General features: G+C 52.9%; 2 protein-coding genes and 1 pseudogene across 5 annotated transcripts in view; 2 read left to right on the top strand and 1 right to left on the bottom strand.

The window, feature by feature from the left end:
• SNRPD3 (small nuclear ribonucleoprotein D3 polypeptide) overlaps positions 1-5,167 on the bottom strand; it is a 17,204-nt gene extending 12,037 nt beyond the window's left edge. The window contains exons 1-2 of one of the 3 annotated variants that reach the window (XM_033203252.1): positions 4,761-5,167; positions 2,417-2,560 (exon numbers count right to left, since the gene is read on the bottom strand). In XM_033203252.1, coding sequence (XP_033059143.1) covers positions 2,417-2,542 — 126 coding nt within the window. In that variant the 5' untranslated portion in view covers positions 2,543-2,560; positions 4,761-5,167. Of the gene's footprint in view, positions 1-2,416; positions 2,561-4,549; positions 4,574-4,603; positions 4,629-4,760 lie in introns of those variants that run through there. The other 2 variants (XM_033203422.1, XM_033203343.1) reach the window with 2 other exon arrangements.
• Positions 4,919-18,455, top strand: GUCD1 (guanylyl cyclase domain containing 1). The gene is given in 7 exon segments (XM_033203056.1): positions 4,919-5,019; positions 5,021-5,207; positions 10,841-10,925; positions 11,756-11,921; positions 12,824-12,915; positions 15,083-15,324; positions 16,068-18,455. Coding segments are annotated over 7 exon segments (894 nt in total). The 5' UTR covers positions 4,919-4,992; the 3' UTR covers positions 16,163-18,455.
• On the top strand, positions 16,326-18,455 carry LOC117079339 (annotated as a pseudogene). The gene has a single exon (XR_004435383.1). The product of XR_004435383.1 is annotated as an uncharacterized LOC117079339 (transcript).

Raw genomic sequence — 18,455 nt, 5'->3', positions numbered from 1 at the left:
AGGCGGAGGTTGCAATGAGCCAAGATCATGCCGCTGCACTCCAGCCTGGGCGACAGAGCAAGGCTCCACCTCAAAAAAAAAAAAAAAAAAACTTTATAAATATAATTATGTTAAGATGAAGTCATTAGAGTGGACCTAATTCTACATGCCTGGTATCCTTATAAAAAGAGATCTGGACAGAAACACTATAGAGGGAAGTCCAAGTGAAGACACAGGGAGAAGAGAGCTATCTATAAGCAAGGAGAGAGGCCAGGAACAGATCCTTCCTTCACATCCCTCAGAAGAAACCAGCCTTGCCAACACCTTGATCTCAGACTTCCAGCCTTCAGATCTAGGAGAAAATAAATGTGTGTTGTCTAAGCTGCCCAGTCTGTGAAACTTTGTTATTGGCAGCACTAGCATACAAATACAAGCAGGGAGGCAGGTGGCTGCCCCCCACCATTGTTCAGGCATGTGACATGCATCTACTCATTTCTTCTGCACTATGGTTCCTTCTCAGGCCAAGGAGCTATTTTTATCCCTGACTTAGAAGAGGGACCAGAGGAGGAAGAAGGTCCAAAGCTCACCCCAAGTCACCCTAGGTGGCAAGCTGCAAGCTGATTCCAGGTCTGTCTGACACCAAGGTCTGTGCACTTTGTGTCACGTGGACTGCATCTCTGAATGGCCACCAAGGTTATCTGGTTAGACACCTTCATTTTACGGATGGGATGACAAAGGCCTGGGAAACCCAGGAGGTTGTCCAAATACATATAGCTAGATGACAAACCCATTAAGATTCACTAACCCAAGTCCTGCATTCTCCTCACCAAATTAAAGTACCTTAAAGTGGATGAGCATGCCTTAAGCCAGAGGACTGGATATATGAAAGAGAGATGATAAACCTATCTACTGTCAATAGATAAACTGATCTATTGACAGTGATGCAATAAACCTGAGTCACCAGAGGTCTACTTCTCTGCATCCAGGAAACTGACCAAGCTTGTCTACCTCGCAGGAAGATGACAGACGCTCAAAGCTACAGAAAAATCACAAATAAATGAATGGTGCAAACCAATGGATGGTCAGGATAACTGACCGTGGTGTAAGACATTTTATCTCTCGACCTTCTCATCTGGAAAAAAGCAGTAAGTACCATACGTTGAACACTTACAGTATGTAAGGCACTGAGCAGCTATTGCACACATATAGCTCATCTGATCTTTGTAAAAGTCCTGGGGGTGTGGATATTACCCCTGTGGCAGTCTTAAGGGTGTGCTGCTCAGATCTCCCTCCAAAAGAAAACAGACTATGAGGAGTGTAGGCAGCCGACAATCTCCATCTTTGCAGTCCACTATGGCATTTAACTTGGGGAGAGAGGCTGTCTCCCCAGGCTGCCAGCCAATGGAATGAACACACCAGGGGTGTTAGTCTGCCCATTTCTGCCCCTTGTTAGACTCTTCTAATGAGCAATCACTGCCTTGCTGAGACTTCCTCAAAACTACACTGTAGTCTAAGGTTCTTCCTGCTCAATCCTCCTTCCTTTCCCCTCTCGTTTCACCAGTCAGACCAGCATCACAGACTGAAAATTTCCCTGCCTACTACTGTTTCCTTGTTCCTTTATCCTTTATTGTCATTTCCCCAATAAACACCTTGCATCATTCTGTTTTGGCATCTACATCAAAGAACCCAAAATAATACCACTCCCATTTTACAGATGAGAAAACTGAGTGATTAATACATCTAAGGTCATATAATTAGGATTCAAGCCCATATCTCTGACTCCCAAGTCCAAGTTCTTCACCAATGGTTTAAAGAACAAAGAAAGTGTGAAGATACAACTGAAAAACAATGCTATAAAAATTCAGATGACTATGCAAAAGGCAAAGCTGTGCCATGAGGACACCGTATCAAGAAACTACTCCATTATTTATTATCAGAGTGATGAGTCCTTTAATCTCATTCTCCCTATTTTATGGATGACAAGACTACCGCCAAACCTGCTTACCTCACAAGGTAGTTGCAATAATCAAATGACACTCCTCCTCCAAGAGAAAAGGGAAACAAACATAGTATGTGAGAAGATTCTCCTAACTGCAAAGCATGTGGAGGCAAATGGATAATGGCTCTGAACCTGAAGGATTCTACTGAAGGAAGTAGCACTTCTCCCAAATAGGTCCCCAAATTTGGGGACGGAAAAAACAAAAAGACGAAGCAAAATATTCCAAATCTCCAAATGGCTTTTCTGCTTCAAGACTATGTGTTTTGTTCATGCCCACATCCCCAGAGCCTATAACAGCACCTGACTGGTATGTGTTAGGCACTCAGGAAATCATTGCTGAATGAGAACAATTTACAGAAGACCCCCAACCCACACCTTTCTGTCCTTCAAGACGCAGGGCCATTCCTCCCACACAGCCTCACATGCAAAGCAGAATACCTGGCAGTTCATGTTGTCCTCTGCTTCAATGAGCTTCCCCCGATATACCTCACCGGTGTTCGTCTCACATGTCACAATGTGGCCCTCGGCCTCATGCAGCACTTTAATTGGCACACCAATAGACATTTTGGCAGGAAGAGAGTTCTACAGTGAAAGAGACAACAGTCAGTTCATCTGAGAACGCATGCGGCACACGTCATGTCTCCTTCAAGGCCTGGCACTCCATAAAACTTAGCAAAAACGCCAAAGCTGCTTTTTTTTTTTTTGAGACGGAGTCTCGCTCTGTTGCCCAGGCTGGAGTGCAGTGGCCAGATCTCAGCTCACTGCAAGCTCCGCCTCCCGGGTTTACGCCATTCTCCAGCCTCAGCCTCCCGAGTAACCGGCACTACAGGCGCCTGCCACATCGTCCGGCTAGTTTTTTTGTATTTTTTTTAGTAGAGACGGGGTTTCACCGTGTTAGCCAGGATGGTCTCAATCTCCTGACCTTGTGATCCACCCGTCTCGGCCTCCCAAAGTGCTGGGATTACAGGCTTGAGCCACCGCGCCCGGCTAAAGCTGCATTTTCTATCAAAGAAAAAGAAAAAAGAAAGCTCAGCTCCTGGCTTGGAGGAAACTATCTGGCAAATATGTGCAAGATGCCGGGTGAGGAGGAATGGTGGGGTGGACAGAAGTAAAAATAGGAATGAAAAGAGAGCATCTCCCATCGACCATGTGTCACTGCTACCCTATGTCCTTTAATCTTCAGCTAAACGACCATTAGCGAATACTGTGTGTGTCAGGGAGGGGGATTGGAATGTTAATCTGTTGCACTGTTATTTGTCAACCTTTAATTGTAGATTATTACATTTTGAGAATCATAACACAGGCCTGAGCTGTCCAATACAGTAGCTCATGTCCACATGTAACTATTTAAATTAAATTTAACTAAAACACAATAGAATTAAAATAAAAAACCCAGTCCCTCAATCCCAGTGGCCATATTCCAAGTGCTCAACAGCTACATGTAGCTAGTGGCTACCCTATGGAAGGTGCAGATACAGACCTAAGGACCATGCATATCTAGGAGAGGAGGCTGTACTTTTAATGCAGCCCTTTAACCCTTCATTTACTTTACCATCAAGGATACTGAGAAAATATCAAAGTGACAACGTGCTATATGCAGGAAATGCCCGTCATGGAGGAAAATAAGGGAAAGCACCTGACTTGACCTAATTAAAAGCATCAAGCAGTGAACTTTTTATTGACATGAGCAATGACTCAAAGTTGGAATGTAAGTGCACTTAAGACAGGAGAACACGAGGTTGAAAGGACAGGCTCCTTTGGTGAGGATCCCTGGCTTTCAGCCTTAGGAGCCTAGAATTTATGCTTAAGATAGTGGGGAACCACTGCAAAATTATAGGTAAAGAATGACACAATGAAAAGATAGCAGCATTTATTTACAAAATGGATCCAACGTAAGGTTTAGAAGCAGAGAAACTTGTTAAAATTTCTGCAACAGTTAAAACTGCTGCAGGCCGGGCGCGGTGGCTCAAGCCTGTAATCCCAGCACTTTGGGAGGCCGAGATGGGCGGATCACGAGGTCAGGAGATCGAGACCATCCTGGCTAACACAGTGAAACCCCGTCTCTACTAAAAAATACAAAAAGCTAGCCGGGCGTGGTGGCGGGCGCCTGTAGTCCCAGCTACTCGGGAGGCTGAAGCGGGAGAATGGCGTAAACCCGGAGGCGGAGCTTGCATTGCAGTGAGCTGAGATCGGCCACTGCACTCCAGCCTGGGTGACAGACCGAGACTCCATCTCAAAAAAAAAAAAAAAAAAGTAAAACTGCTGCAACAGTGTGGAAAGCATGACGGGACCACTGCCTGAAAGGGAGCTGGGGGCAGAGATGCAAATAACTTCTAAAAAAATAACTGGCTGGGCGCGATGGCTCACGCCCGTAGTCCCAACACTTTTGAAGGACGAGGCCGGTGGATCCCTTGAGCCCAGGAGTTCGAGACCAGCCAGGGCAACATGGTGAAACCGTCTCTACTTTAAAAAAAAAAAAAAAAAACCCTCATAGGATTTGACTTCAAGATTCAAAAAACTCATAGGAAATGACTTCAAGATTACCACCTGGAAGCTTTGAAAAACACTCACCTGGAGAGATACAGAATGTAAGAAGCATGCACGTTGAGGGGGGAGCTAATGAACTTCCAGGCGCTAGTGAGGTGACGCTGATGTTTGGGTGGCCCAAACTTCCCGCTTTCTTCCCTCCCCGAGTCCCGCAGAGTTCCATGCATTGAGTCTTTCTCCAGCCCCTGGCCCCTCCCAGGCACCTCGACCTCCCCTCGCCCGTCCCCAGCCTCACCGGCTCTGGCCTACTTTTCCTTCTCTTCGGTGCACGGGGAAAGCGTGAATCAAGAGAATGGCGGGCCCAGCTCCCAGAATTCCACTCGTTCCCAAAATGCTGCGCGCAGGGCCCGCCTCCTTCCTTTCCCCGGTGGTGGGAGCCGTGTCGTCTCCGCTTCCTCCTCACTCCGCCTGCCGGCTGGGAAACTAAGGCACCAGTACTATAGTTCCGGCACCGGAAAAGAGGGCCGATGACTGGGCCCGGGGACCGCCGCAAACAACGACCCTTGGGGCCGGCAAAGAACCGGAGAGGGTGCTTGCACTTCCAAGCACCCCACACCAAGGACAGGCTGGACGGCAAGGCGGAGACTCGGGGCCTGGGCTCTCAGACCGGGGGCAGCAGGAGGTTGGGCCAAGGGCCAGGACTTCCCCTCACAATTTAATTTTTTGATCCCGGCACCGCCAGGTAAGGGGCGCCCTGAGTGAGGCTAGGTATCTCGTACGGATAAAGTTAGGTATAGAGTAGAGAGGCGGCCGGCTCAGGGTCATCCCTAAAGGCAGTTGGAGGAGAGTTGTTTGGAGCCTCTGGAATACACTGGGCGGGACCAGGGTTTACAGTTAAGACTGGCAAAGGAGCGGGCCCCGGCGGAGGCGGGGCTTGCTGAAGGGAGGAGCCTCTGTTCACGAAATGCACGGGCTTTGGGGCGGGGCTCAGGGAAAGGGGCGGAGCTTCCGGGTCCGCGTCTTGGTGGGCTTCGCGGCTGCGCGAGGATTGGATGAGAGGGCGGGGCCACTCGACGCTGAGGCGGTGAATGGCCGGGGCAGATTTAAATCGGGAGGCTGGGGGCCTCTAGGATCAAAGTTTGGGGCGGGGCTTAGAGAAAGGGCGGGGCCTCCAGATTCGAGACCTGGAAGGGCTGGGGCGGGGCTTGGGGCGGCGCGGCCACCGCCTCCGGTTCTCCCCTCCGCAGCGGTGGCGGTGGCAGAGAAGGAACTCGACACGCACCGACCGCCCTCCCGCCCCAGCCGAAGCGGAAGCTGTAGCCCGCTCTGGGCCGGGGCCATGGGCGCCCCGCGCCGCCCGGGTCATGAGGACGGAGGCGGAGGCAGCGGGGCCGCCGCTCGAGCCCGGTCAGTGCCTCTCTGTGGGCCCAGTCTTCACCCTAGGAACGAAGGGGACCCCGCCCTAGCGCGGGGCAGGGTCCAGCTGCGCGACCTTGGGCCGACTCCCGCCTCGCCCCCACACCCGCCTCCCTCCAGTCAGTGGGGATTTCCTGACACTCGCAGGATTGCGACCCTTGTCAGCATGGTGGGAGGGTCCGGGAAGAAGGGGCGCCACCTTCCCCAGAAACGAAAAGTCCTACTGGAGCCGCCTTGGGAGCTCTGGTGCCTTGGGGAACCGTGGAGGACTGAGGCTGGGAAGGGCAGGAAACTGGCCAAGAGCACCGAGTAATGGAAGGGCCGATGCCCTGGCCTCCCAGACTCGGCGTTTTGTCTTGCCCCTGTTCTTCCCCCTCTGGTTCCCTCTGCCACGCGGTAGCCTGAGCCCCTTTGGAGCGGAGACCCGGACTGGTATTCAATGTCTTGGCAGTTAGTTTGCTTGCCCAAGAGGTAGGGGAGGGGGAAGACGTGACTCCTGTCCTGCTGAAGGCGCAGGGTTGATGAGGAACGGAGTGCTAGCTAGTAAACTCTCAAGTGAAGTGCCAACTGTGGGAGAGGTCAACAGCATGTGGGACCCTGACCTTCAGGTGTCACTCCCAGGGAGTGTTCTCTTTTGTGTTTGCTGTGTGGAGTGGGGGGGGGGGATTGACATCCCTCCTCCTCCAGTTGTCTAGCCCTGTGATCTGAGACAAGATACTTGCGTTTCCTGAGCTTCAGAGGAGGAATGGCTTACATTCACAGGGAGCTTTCTATGAGGCAGGCAGGCACTGTGCGCAGTTGTTTACATGCAGTGCCTCATTAATCCTCATAACGACCCAGTGAAGTAGGTGCCCACTGTGATTTGCACTTTTGCAGCTGATCAGACTGAGTCTGAGATGGGTTAAGTATTCAAGGCTAGCACACTGCCTGCCTTCCTCAGTGACAACCACTAACTGAGGTCAGACCAGGGCCTTCCAGGCAGCCCCTTGGCTCCAGGCAGCAACATCTGGCTGTGGCTTTGTGTTCGGAAGGCTAAAGCTGTTACGGGGACAAATGCCAAGGCCTCGCCTAACATTATCTCCCCCAACATGAGCATCTCTAGGTCCCATCCGCCCTTGCCAAGACTGGAGATGGCCCTATGGGGCCTGCCAGGCCTCAGGATCAAGGAGTTCTAGATTGCAGGGCAAGAGGAGGAGGGGCAGCTGAGTCTCTGAGAGAGAGCTGCTGTCCTGTGCCACATTTTACAGCTGGACACGGAAAGGCATGGACAGAGTCATAGCCTGGCAAAAGATAGCTCAGCTAGTCAGTGTCACAGCCCAAGCCACAGAGTAAGGAGGGAACCTGACACAGAAGGCTGTAGTCTGGACGCCTGGGGGAAGAGGGGTACAGAGCAGTGAAGTGACAAGTAGGCCTGGGCATCTCAAGGTATGAGGTCTTTTTGGAAAATGCCTTCCATTCCCCAAGCATATCTAAGTGCCTGCTCTGGGCTGAGGGCTGGAAGGAGGCAAATGCAACCTCGTCTCCATCTGCCACTGAAGAATTCTCATTTTGTGCCATAGGGGAAAGCAGAGCTCTCCCACTGCTTAGCATTTTATGAGTCCCTAGGGGTCAGGGCTTGGGTGGGTTTTTAGTCACCTTTGTGTCCCCAGAGCCTAGCAAACAGTGAGTGCTTAGTAAGTTCATTTCTTCTGACCTGGCACAGTAGCTCACCCCTGTAATCCCAGGACTTTGAGAGGCCAAGGCAGGAGGATTGCTTGAGCCCAGGAGTTTGAGACCAACCTGGGCAGCATAATGGGACCCCCATCTCTACAAAAAAAATTTAAAAATTCTCTGGGTGTGGTAGTGTGTGCCCATAGTTCCAGCTACTCAGGTGGCTGAGGTCAGAGGATCCCTCGAGCCTGGGAGTTCAGGGCTGCAGTGAGCTCTGGTCACACCACTGCACTACAGCCTGGGCGACAGAGTGAGACCCTGTTTCAAGTTCTTTTTTTTTTAATGAGATGGAGTCTCGCTGTCGCCCAGGCTGGAGTGCAGTGGCGTAATCTTGGCTCACTGCAACCTCCGCCTCCCGGGTTCAAGCACTTCTCCTGCCTCAGCCTCCCAAGTAGCTAGGATAACAGGCTCTGGCCATCACACCCGGCTAATGTTTGTATTTTTAGTAGAGACAGGGTTTCACCATGTTGGCCAGGCTGGTCTCATCTGACCTCAAGTGATCTGCCTGCCTTGGCCTCCCAATGTTCTGGGATTACAGGTGTGAGCCACCATGCCTGGCCTAAAAAAGTTTATTTCTTCCAGCAAATATTTATTGAGTTACTACTAAACATCCAACACCAGTGACTGAGAATAACAGGGAACAAGATTGGCAAGTTTCCTGCTGTCTCAGTTCATTTGTGCTTCTATAACAAAATACTCAGTACTGGGTAATTTAGAAACAATAGAAATTTAATTTTTTTTTTCTTTTTTGGAGATGGAGGTCTCACTATTTTGCTCAAACTGGTCTCAAACTCCTTGTCTCTTGTCTTGGCCTCATGAGTAGTTGGGATTACAGGTGTATGCTACTGTGCCCGGCTCTAGAAATTTAATTCTTCACGGTTCTGGAGACTCCGAGGTCCAAGATGAAGGCGCTGGCAGGTTCTGTGTCTGGTAAAAGTCTGTTCCTTGTAGATGGTGACACCTGCGTGTCCTCAATGGTGGAAGGAACAGAAAGGGTGTAATCACTGTACCTTTACATGACAGAAGAACAGAAGGGCAAAAAACAAATGGCCTATGCTAGTTTTCTCCAGCCCTTTTATAGGCACTAATTCACTGATGAGGGCAGAGCCTTCCTGACTTCCCAAAAGGCCACACTTACTTATGTATTTATTTATTTTTGGTTGTGGATATCTTCCACACCCATCTTTTCATACCACCACAATGGAGATTAAGTTTCAACATGAATTTTGGAGAGGATACCATAGCACCTGCTTCAGGAAGCTTGCAGTCTAGAGACAGAGTGGCTTGATCTATTGCTACTTTTGCCAAGCACTGTGAAGGAAATGAACAGGATGCTGTGAAGGAGAGTCCCCTTGTTTTTCAAAGGCTTAGTTAGAAAAACCTCTAAGAAGAGATTTTGAGCTGGGATTTGAATGACTAGAAGGGACACAACCTTGAGAAGAGCAGCCAGGAGAGAGTTTCAGACAGAGGGAGCCTCACATGCCAATGCCTTGGGGGTAGAATGAAGCCTTAATGAGTTCACAGGTTAACTAGACCACAGGTGAGGGCGGCCTAGATGAGGTTGGCGGGGCAGGTTAGGCAGGGCCCCACACACAGGGGAGTGAGGGGAACTGGGGCTGGCACAGCAGGAGGGCTCCTGGGGTGGCTCTGTGCAGAGCTAGTCACATGGTCCGGGAGAGACCTGCCAGATGGGGAAATAATGTGGGCTGGGTTTTCACGTGCTGAATGAGTGTCATGAATGAGTAACAGCAGAGATAAGTCTCCTCCTCTTTAGACTCTGAACTTTGTCCAGGTTCATGAGGTGGCTACTGAGGAGGGTCCTGCATGCCACATGCCCATTTGCCCCACCTCAGGGCCTTAGCACATGCTGTGTGCTAAGGCTCATCCCCTCTAAGGCACACCCCTACCGTTTCCCCCAACCTAGGCCTCTATTTTGTTATGTTTGCTTGTTTTTGCTGTCCATCAGGATAGTTAACTTTGTGTCACTCACTGCTGTATCTCCAGTACACACACCAGGCACTTACTAGGCTTTGGGGAAATATTTGTCGACTGAATGACTGAATCAGACCAAAGTCCCCCCTCTTCCACCCCCTGCCCGTTTAGGGATGGCCAGACTCATTCCAGCAAGAGGAAGTCAGCTGCCCAGCCCACAGCCAGCAAGCAGTGGCACAGTTGGGTCTGGAATGCTAGGTCAGGCTCTTTCTGCTCCACCTACAGCCTGGCAAAGACAGACCGAGAGGTTGCCCAGGGTTGGTGGGGGGTGGAGCTCACAAGGATATTCCATATGCTGCACAGCTTACCTGACAGTTCCCTTCTCCTGGCCATGGTCTCACACCCTGGTGGTCCTGGGGTCTTTGGAGTCAAGCAAACCTCCAGAGGCCTCGTGAACTCAGATACATGTATCTGCTGAGTGCCTCCCATGTGCCATTCCTGGAATGAAAGGAAACAAAACAGCCCCTGTTGACCAGGCGGGGTGGCTCACACCTGTAATCCCAGCACTTTGGGAGGCTGAGGTGGATTATCTGAGGTCAGGAGTTCGAGACCAGCCATGGACAACATGGTGAAACCCCATCTCTACTAAATTATAATAATTAGCTGGGCGTGGTGGTACGCCTGTGGACTAAGGCTTCTCTGAGGCAGGAGAATCACTTGCCACCTGGGAGGCGGAGGTTGCAGTGAGCCGAGATCATGCCACTGCACTCCAGCCTGGGCGACCGAGCGAGACCCCGTTGAAAAAAAAAGACCCTATCCCTCCTCCTCAGAGCTCCCACCAAAAGAAGTCCTCTGAGTAGGCATGGGGGCAGTGACTGCACATGTGGGTCACTGGGCCCCAGAGAGGCAACACTGGAGAAGTGACATCCAAGGGCAGGAGTTAGGCACCCGGGAAGCCAGGTATGTCCAGGCAGAGGGACCAGGTGTGCAAAGGCCCCCGGGGTGTGAGGGATTATGACACACAAAGGCAAGGGTGCAGAGGGTGCTAGGGCAGCAGCCATGGAGGTGTTGTCTTAAGAAGTGTGGGACCCAGCTTACTGGAGGATTTTCAGTAGGGCTGACCTCTCTGGCCAGTGTTTTGGGGAGATCACTGCTATTGTAGGAGCCTGGATTTAAGGGGGTTGCTGAAGGATTGTGGGAAGGTCCCTGAGCAGCCCCTGCAGGGTCTAGGCAGGAGGCAGTGACACTGTCTCCCATGAGGGTGGCGGTGGTGGGCTCTGCGCTGAGGGTCTGTGACTTCCCTCTGTTTCTGCACAGGGGACTTTGTGCAGCTGCCTGTGCCAGTCATCCAGCAGCTCTACCACTGGGACTGTGGCCTGGCCTGCTCCAGGATGGTGCTGCGGTGAGTGGGGCCAGGGCTGGGGGCTCCCCGTCTACATCTCCTGCTCTGGCTTGGGAGAGACCTGGGTGGGATCCATTGTCCCTGTCACTGTCTTTGGTTGGGGCTTGCAGGAAGCCAAGCTTCTACCTGGTCCTAGTCTCATCTGCAAAAGCGAGCAAGGGGTGGACCAGGCCTTTCAGGTCTCCATGATAGTAATGGCTGGGGGCTTGGGTGGCCAGGAAGTCCCAGGTGTCCAGGCCTGTCCCACAAGGCCGCTCTGTGACTGGGACAGGAGGCCCTCTACCCCCTGGCCTCTGGCTTCTGGGAGACTGGGGTGCTGGCCGTTAAGCGGAAGCTGTGTGACTATCACAGAAATCTGGACAGTGAGAGCCAAGAGGGACTGTAGCCGTCACCTTGTACAAGAGTTTTTCATTTGGCTTCCTGGAACCCCAGGGCAGCTGTACCTTCATCTGTTTTACATCCTGGAAATCCCAGCCACATTCAATAAAAGGGTTCTGTGCCTAAAACTTTGAAAACCACTGATGTGATCCAGGGACCTAATCTTAGAGATGAAGCTAAAGAGGCCAGAGAAGACAACGACTTGCCCAAGGTCACAGCCCACAAGACACAAGAGATGTGAGAAGCAGAGTCCAGGCCTGCAACTCTGGAGCCAGGATGGTGCCCCAGGCAGCCTGGGCAGTGTGTGGGCAGGAGCTGGGGTCTCATGATGAAGGAGGGAGACTTCTGGGGAATGGGACCTGTGACAGGGGCTCTTGGGCCAGCAGGTGGAGGGTGACCTGGTCCAGTTAACCCTCGAGAGCAAGCTGAGCTCCCCGCGCATCTCCCTGCAGGTACCTGGGCCAGCTGGACGACAGTGAGTTTGAGAGAGCCCTGCAGGAGCTGCAGCTGACCAGGAGCATCTGGACCATCGACCTGGCCTACCTGATGCACCACTTTGGTGTGAGGCACCGTTTCTGTACCCAGACCCTGGGCGTCGACAAGGGCTACAAGAACCAGGTAAGCGACCAGCCACTGGGCCTTCCCATGTGGAGCCACACAGAGGTATAAGGCCACTTGGTTCCAGTAGTTGGAAGAGGGAGCAGTCAAGGGCTAGACACCCAGGTAGATACCCAGGTGTGCAGAGACCAGGGAGCAGCAGCAGAGAGGCTATAGGCAGGATTTTGGGAGCCAGTCAGAGCAGGTGCCTTTGCATTCTGGCCTGCCCAGAGGATCTGAGTACTAAGTCCTGGCTCCTGTCTGCCTGCCTTCTACAACCCTCAGAATGTGCAGAGGCCACTTCCTATACTCTTTCCTACTGTCCTCAGCACAAGGCAGGCCCAGGGCCTCTGAGAACATCACTGGCTTCATCCAGCCATCATTTGCACATATTTTCTCTTTTCACCAGGAGAGCCAGCTTTTAAGCTGGGTAATTGGTAGTCTAGAAGAAAACCAAAATACCATCTTTTCTTTTTTTTTTGCCTTTTGAAAAATAATGCCAACATACCATGCCAGCAAAGTGTGTTCCGTGGACCACACCTAGCTAAGCCAAGCTGTAGCTGAGCTGTCCCAGGTGGCTCAGCTTCATCCCCTTTGCTTATTCGCTATGGGCTCCTGCTCATGCCTGCCAGAGTGTACAAGCCCAAGGGTGATTGATCCTCCCCAGGGAGCTGACCTGAGCCCAGCTGCCCACCCCTCTCAAGCATCGTCCTCATGCCTCTGTGTGGTCCTGCATCCCTGCTCCTGCTTAGGACAGACAGCTTTCTGATCAGGCTTGCTGCACGTACCATCTGTCCTGGCAGGTGGGGCTCCTCTGCCCTCCTATTGTCTCTGCCTCCGTAACATGCTCTTTAGTTCCTTCATCCAAATGGAGTGAAGGCAGCCTGGGTGGTGGCTGCTCCAGCCCCCTCTTCTCTGTTCAGTCTTTCTACAGGAAGCACTTTGACACAGAGGAGACCCGGGTGAATCAGCTGTTTGCACAAGCCAAGGCCTGCAAGGTGCTGGTGGAGAAATGGTGAGCCCCCCGACCTTCCTACCCGCCCTTCCTCTCATGCCTGCTCACCCACAGATCTGCAGTGGGGAGGCCTCGGGATAGTGTTCAGGAACGGCTGGAACTCTGGAGCCAGGCAGAACTGGCTACCGGGTGGCTGTGGGCACTGACTTGCCCCCTTGAGCCTTGGTTTATGGAGATCACTGGGGCTTCATGACCCAAGCTCTGACTGGGGATGGATCCTGAGCAGGTGCTGGAGGGACAGGTGAGTGAGAGAGATTGCATCCAGCCATTGGGCTGCTTGCAGAAGGACAGCATGGGACACAACACAGGACTCCTAATGAAAGGGTGATGGCCTAAGAGGAATGTGCTGGTGCAGTGATTGACAAGGGACGGGGAGCAGGGAGGACCCAGTGTGTAAGGGCTGCTGTGACCTTACAAGGGCCTCCCCTTCTCATCTGTATGCATTGGGGCTGGATTCAGGAAGACCCTGGGTGCAGTTTGCCCCAATGTGAGTGGCATTCTTCTCTGGATTATGTGAGAGTGGGGCTCAGACCTGCTGCCTCTAGGTCCTGGACAGACTTTTCTCAGATTTTCCCTTTCTTTGCAGATTTATATTTTCATTATTGACCTGCTGTAATCACATGATAGGTGATTTAGAAAATGGGGGTGGGGTGGGATCTCCATTCATACTATGACCACATGGGCACATGTTGGAAGGAAAGGCAGCAAATGTTTATTTAGCGGCGGTCAACAGGTACCATCTCCTTGAGTGGAAAAGCTGTTGCTGTCTCCGTTTCTCGGGGGAGGAAACTGAGGATGAGAGAGACACCCAAGGTCACCCCCAGCATCTTGACCATGCCATGATCTGAACCCATGCTTGTTATTCCTTGAAGCCTGTAGCTTTTCCTTCCAGCCAAGCTCCTGCTTTTTCCCTATAGCTGAAATCCCACTCTTGTACACTGCCACTGGGAACTCAGCCAGCTATTTTGTTTCAAAAACCAAATGGAAAAATGGCACGTTTCCTTGGCCAAGGCAGCAATCCAAACTGCCACGTGACTCAGCTGTGGCTGAAGCTGGGCCAGGCCATGTGGTACTGATGCTGCCACTCCTAAGGAAGGCCCCAAGTGGGTGAGCAGCCCCTCCAGCAAAGATGCAGGAGCCCCTGGCCTAGAGCTCCCCCTGCCCACAGCCCCATCTTCCCTCTGCCCCTCTGGGTGTTTTCTTTTTTCTTTTTTTAAGAGACAGGGTCTTACTCTGTCATGCAGGCTGGAGTGCTGTGCTGCAATATTGCAATATAGCTCACGGCTACAGCCCCAGGCTCAAGTGATCTTCTTGCCTCAGTCTCCCAAGTAGCTGGAACCACAATCTCATACCACCATGCCCCATGCCTGGTAAATTTTTTAATGTTTTTGCAGAGACAGGGTACTGCTATGTTGCCCAGGCTGGTCTCTAATTCCTGGGCTCAAGCGATTCTTCCACTTTGGCCTCCCAAAGCACTGGGATTACAGGCGTGAGCCGCTGTGCCCAGCCCTGCTCTAGGTTTTCATTTGGATTTGCTGCCTAGTGGAAGGCACAGGATGGGGCAGCACCTTCTGTTAGTGAGGGAGGCTCCAGGCAGATGTCATTGCTGAACTGGAGCTCCCCTGGAAGCAATGTGGCCCAGCCCTTCCTGGGCAGCCCCTTCTGCCACAAGGAGCTTAGGAAAAAAGTAAAATAACTCTTTCAGAGAAGCATTGGTTTTGAAAGTGAGCCATGTGTGGCTTAGATTTGGGGGATTAGATTGGGGGTGCAGTTTTCAACGTAAACCACATATGATTTAGGGTAGAGGAGAGACAAGGCTGGGCAAAAAGAATTCACTAACCAGGCTGGGACACAGGAGGAGGATGGTTTCTGTGTGCTGCTCTAGTGGCCCTTGACTGGACCCACCTGGAGCTGAACTGCCCTCCCCGTGAAGGGCCTGACAGGGCCAGCTCATCTTTGTGCACACTCAGACACGCACACCCTACCAGTCTCCTCCTTGGCTCTAGGCTGAGCCTGGGCCACAGTGACAGAGCAGGGAGTTCAGGGCAAAGGTAAGAGAAGCTGATCCCCAAGCTTTGTAACAGAGAAACAGGAACAAGCAGGGATCCAGTTGAGGGATGGGGAATGGGGGCCCAGCAGCACCAGCTGACCCCTCTCCTGCCCACAGCACGGTGAGTGTGCAGGACATCCAGGCGCACCTGGCTCAGGGCCATGTGGCCATCGTGCTGGTGAACTCTGGGGTGCTGCACTGTGACCTGTGTTCCAGCCCTGTCAAGTACTGCTGCTTCGCCCCCAGTGGCCACCGCTGCTTCTGCCGCACTCCTGACTACCAGGGCCACTTCATCGTCCTGCGCGGCTACAACCGGGCCACTGGCTGCATCTTTTACAACAACCCAGCCTATGCCGACCGTGAGTGCTGGGTGGGGCGGGTGAGGCAGAGTGGGCCATTTTCACTGTTCTGTATGCCCAGTGCCCACAATTCCCACCCATTCAATCTAGTGTGGCCAGGGCCTCCCTTACCACCTTTTCCCCAAACCCCTGCTCCTCCTGGACTCTTGTCACTGGAGCCACCCCTCAGGCCATGCAGGCAAACCTGTGGCAAACTGTGCCAGCCTTCTCTACAACCTGGCCACCCCTCCCTCCCACACCACAGGCCCCACGCCACTGCCCAGGTCCCTGCCTCACCCTTTCATGCTGCACAGGCTGCACCCCTCCCCCAGCCCCCAGGATGGCCAGCACATTCCTCAGAAAGAAAAGCCGGCCAGACCCAGCCCCTGCTCTAGACCCATGCTGGCCTGCCTACTGCCCTCCAGGCACAGGGAAGGGCCGCCCTGACTCTCATAGACTGGATTCACAGAGACAGCCGCTGGACACCCTGATCACATAAACTTACCACATCTATGTGGCCTGGAGCATGTTTTTTCCCCTCTCTGGGCCTCACTTTCTCCAACTGCTCAACTGGGGAGGAGTCAGAGAAAGCTCATGAAGACCAGGATGGGCAAGGAGGGCTTCCTGGGGGTGGAGGACTTGAGCTGAGAGGAGTGGCCATGCGGGTGGGACACAGACCTCACCCAGCTCCCCTGGGCACTGTGTTGGTGGGGTAGGTGCTTTCTCACAACCCACTGACCCCGTTCTGCCCTCTCCACCCCCAGCAGGAATGTGCAGCACCAGCATCAGTAACTTTGAGGAGGCCAGAACCAGCTATGGCACAGATGAGGACATCCTCTTTGTCTACTTGGACAGCTGACAGCAGGAGCCTGGTGTGCCCAGGCCCTTGGACCCCATCCCCACCCCAGCTGGGCCCACTCAGGATTCCCTGGCCCAGGCCTGGGGCTGCTGGGGCTGGAATGTGGAACTGTAGCCTCAGCCCATCTGGCAGAGCCCCAGGAACTCTAGGATACTGTGGCACAGCTGCTTTGTCTGCCAGTGCCGTGTGTTGTCATGTCGCTCACGCCAAGCACCTGCTGGCTGCTGGATGCATACCCCAAGACCCCAAGCCTGACTCCAGCTGTGCCCACAGGAAGTCCAGTCCCAACAGTGCCCTTGTTGCCTTTGAGCCAGACCCAAGGCAAGGGTCTCCGCACAGACCGCAGGGCTGAGTCTGGAGAGAGAAGTCGCTTGACTAATGCCACTTGTCAGGACAGTATGTGAGTGTCTGGAGACAGCATAGTTGACCCCAATGCCCCAGAACTGAGGACCCCTCCAGGCCCCTCTCTTCTGGAAGTGCTGCATATGCCCCCGTGCCCTGTGGTTGACGACACCACCGCCTCCTGCCTACCCGTGGGCCCAAGTTTCTGTGGCTCGTTACAGGGTGTCTGGTCCCTGCCACCCAGCATAGACACACCTCACAGCTGCCCTGCCATGCAGAGCCCTGGCCCTGGAGACATCTTAAGCCCTCTACAGCCCTCCAGGTCCTCCAGCTCAGATGGAGGGCTCTCGGGGGTATGGCCTGGGCCTAAATCCCACTGGTAGGCCTGATGGCTGGCAGCACAATGTGTGCTCTGGGAATAAACAGCTGCCCTAGACCCAGAGGGATCTCCGCACCCAGGAAGCCTCCTGACACCAGCCTAAATCCTGACAGCAGGGTCTGCCCTCTGAGTGTGGGGAGTCCTTTAAGGTTGGCTGCTAGGGCCTGTGCTCCAAAATAATGGGCAGGGGCAGCCTGCAGCTGCCCACCCAACCTGGTCTTCACACGAGGTTGCACATGATACTGGGCCTCTTTTATCTTGACGGAGAAGAGGGGTTCCTGCCTAGGATCTTACAACACGGCAAGTAGCATAGAGCTCTTTCCTTCCTCTTTTTTTTTTTTTTTCTTGGTTGGGATCAGGGGTTGAGATTTAAGTTTTCATTTTTGAGGGGTAATCACTTTCAAGTATAACAGTAATCGTAAGAGTGAAGGTACTTTGGAACCACTAACACCTCTGCACAGGGCAGTTAGCCAGCTCAAGTCCTTTTTCAGAGAAAGGGACTTGGCCAGTGGTTTAAGTATCTGCCCCTTCACCTCGCAGATGAGGCAGCTGATGAGGCAGCTGGCCCAGTCTGGGGAAGCTGCCCAGGACAATGGTGAAGCTGGGTCTTGAACCCGTCTGTACCTAAAAAACTAAGGGAAATTGATCATTTTCAAAGGGGCAACAGTGATACCATCCCTGCACTCCTGGGTCCTGCTCACAGTGCCCAAGGCAGGGCATGGTGGCAGCCAGCCCCTCCCCCACCAGGTGACTCTGGGGGCAGAGGTGGGCTCTGTTTAGGAGGGCGGTCAGACCACCCAGCCAAATTGCTCCTCAACCCTAGACAAAGCCTTTGGCCAAGAGGGAGGTGCTGTTAGCTGGGCAGCCCTTCTGGGTTTCAGAGACCGGTGTTGGCTCTAGACTGGTCTCATCTCCATTGCCTTAATGCCAGGTGGCCCAGGAGTACCCATGCACAGCAGCTGTGGGGTGTGGGCATCTTCAGGAGGTGTTCTGGTAAAATTGTGGGAATAGCTGTGTGAAGGAAACCAGTGGAAGGAAATGAAGTTTTCAGGATGGCGGGATGTGATTCAGACACAGTGCACATGCTGTTAGGGCTGTCACTAGGGAGTGGCCTTCATGGAGGGTGGTAACAGCACCTCAGTCCATCCAGGATGTTTAGAAACACTCAGTCTCTGGTCCCAGAGGACGGCTTCTCAGGGCACGCCACAAGTTAAAGGTCACCTGCCTGGAAGATGCATGAGAAAGCTGCCCGTTCTGAAGACCCATCTGCCTAGGGAGGGTCACAGAGGCAGGATGTAAGCCACACTGTGTTGCATTCTTGCACAAGTCATGAAAATGGGGCCAGAGAGAGAGCCTGGACATCGGGGACTTTTGCCCACAGCACATGACACCCGCATCTGCCCAGCCTGTCCATGTGCTGGGGACCAGCACAGCACCTGAAGCCATGTGCGACAGTGGGCTTTGTTCATTCTAGCCACAGGGGGATGAAAGGGATCTTTTGCATTGCAGAGATTTTATATATATTTTGTTTGTAATGAGCCATTCTCAATAAACATTATTCTCACTGCAAAA

Source organism: Trachypithecus francoisi, unplaced genomic scaffold (assembly GCF_009764315.1).
Source record: "Trachypithecus francoisi isolate TF-2019V2 unplaced genomic scaffold, Tfra_2.0 Contig00223, whole genome shotgun sequence".
NCBI classification, from domain to species: domain Eukaryota; kingdom Metazoa; phylum Chordata; class Mammalia; order Primates; family Cercopithecidae; genus Trachypithecus; species Trachypithecus francoisi.
Note: the sequence above shows the minus strand (reverse complement) of the source record. Positions and strands in the feature narration are given on the sequence as shown.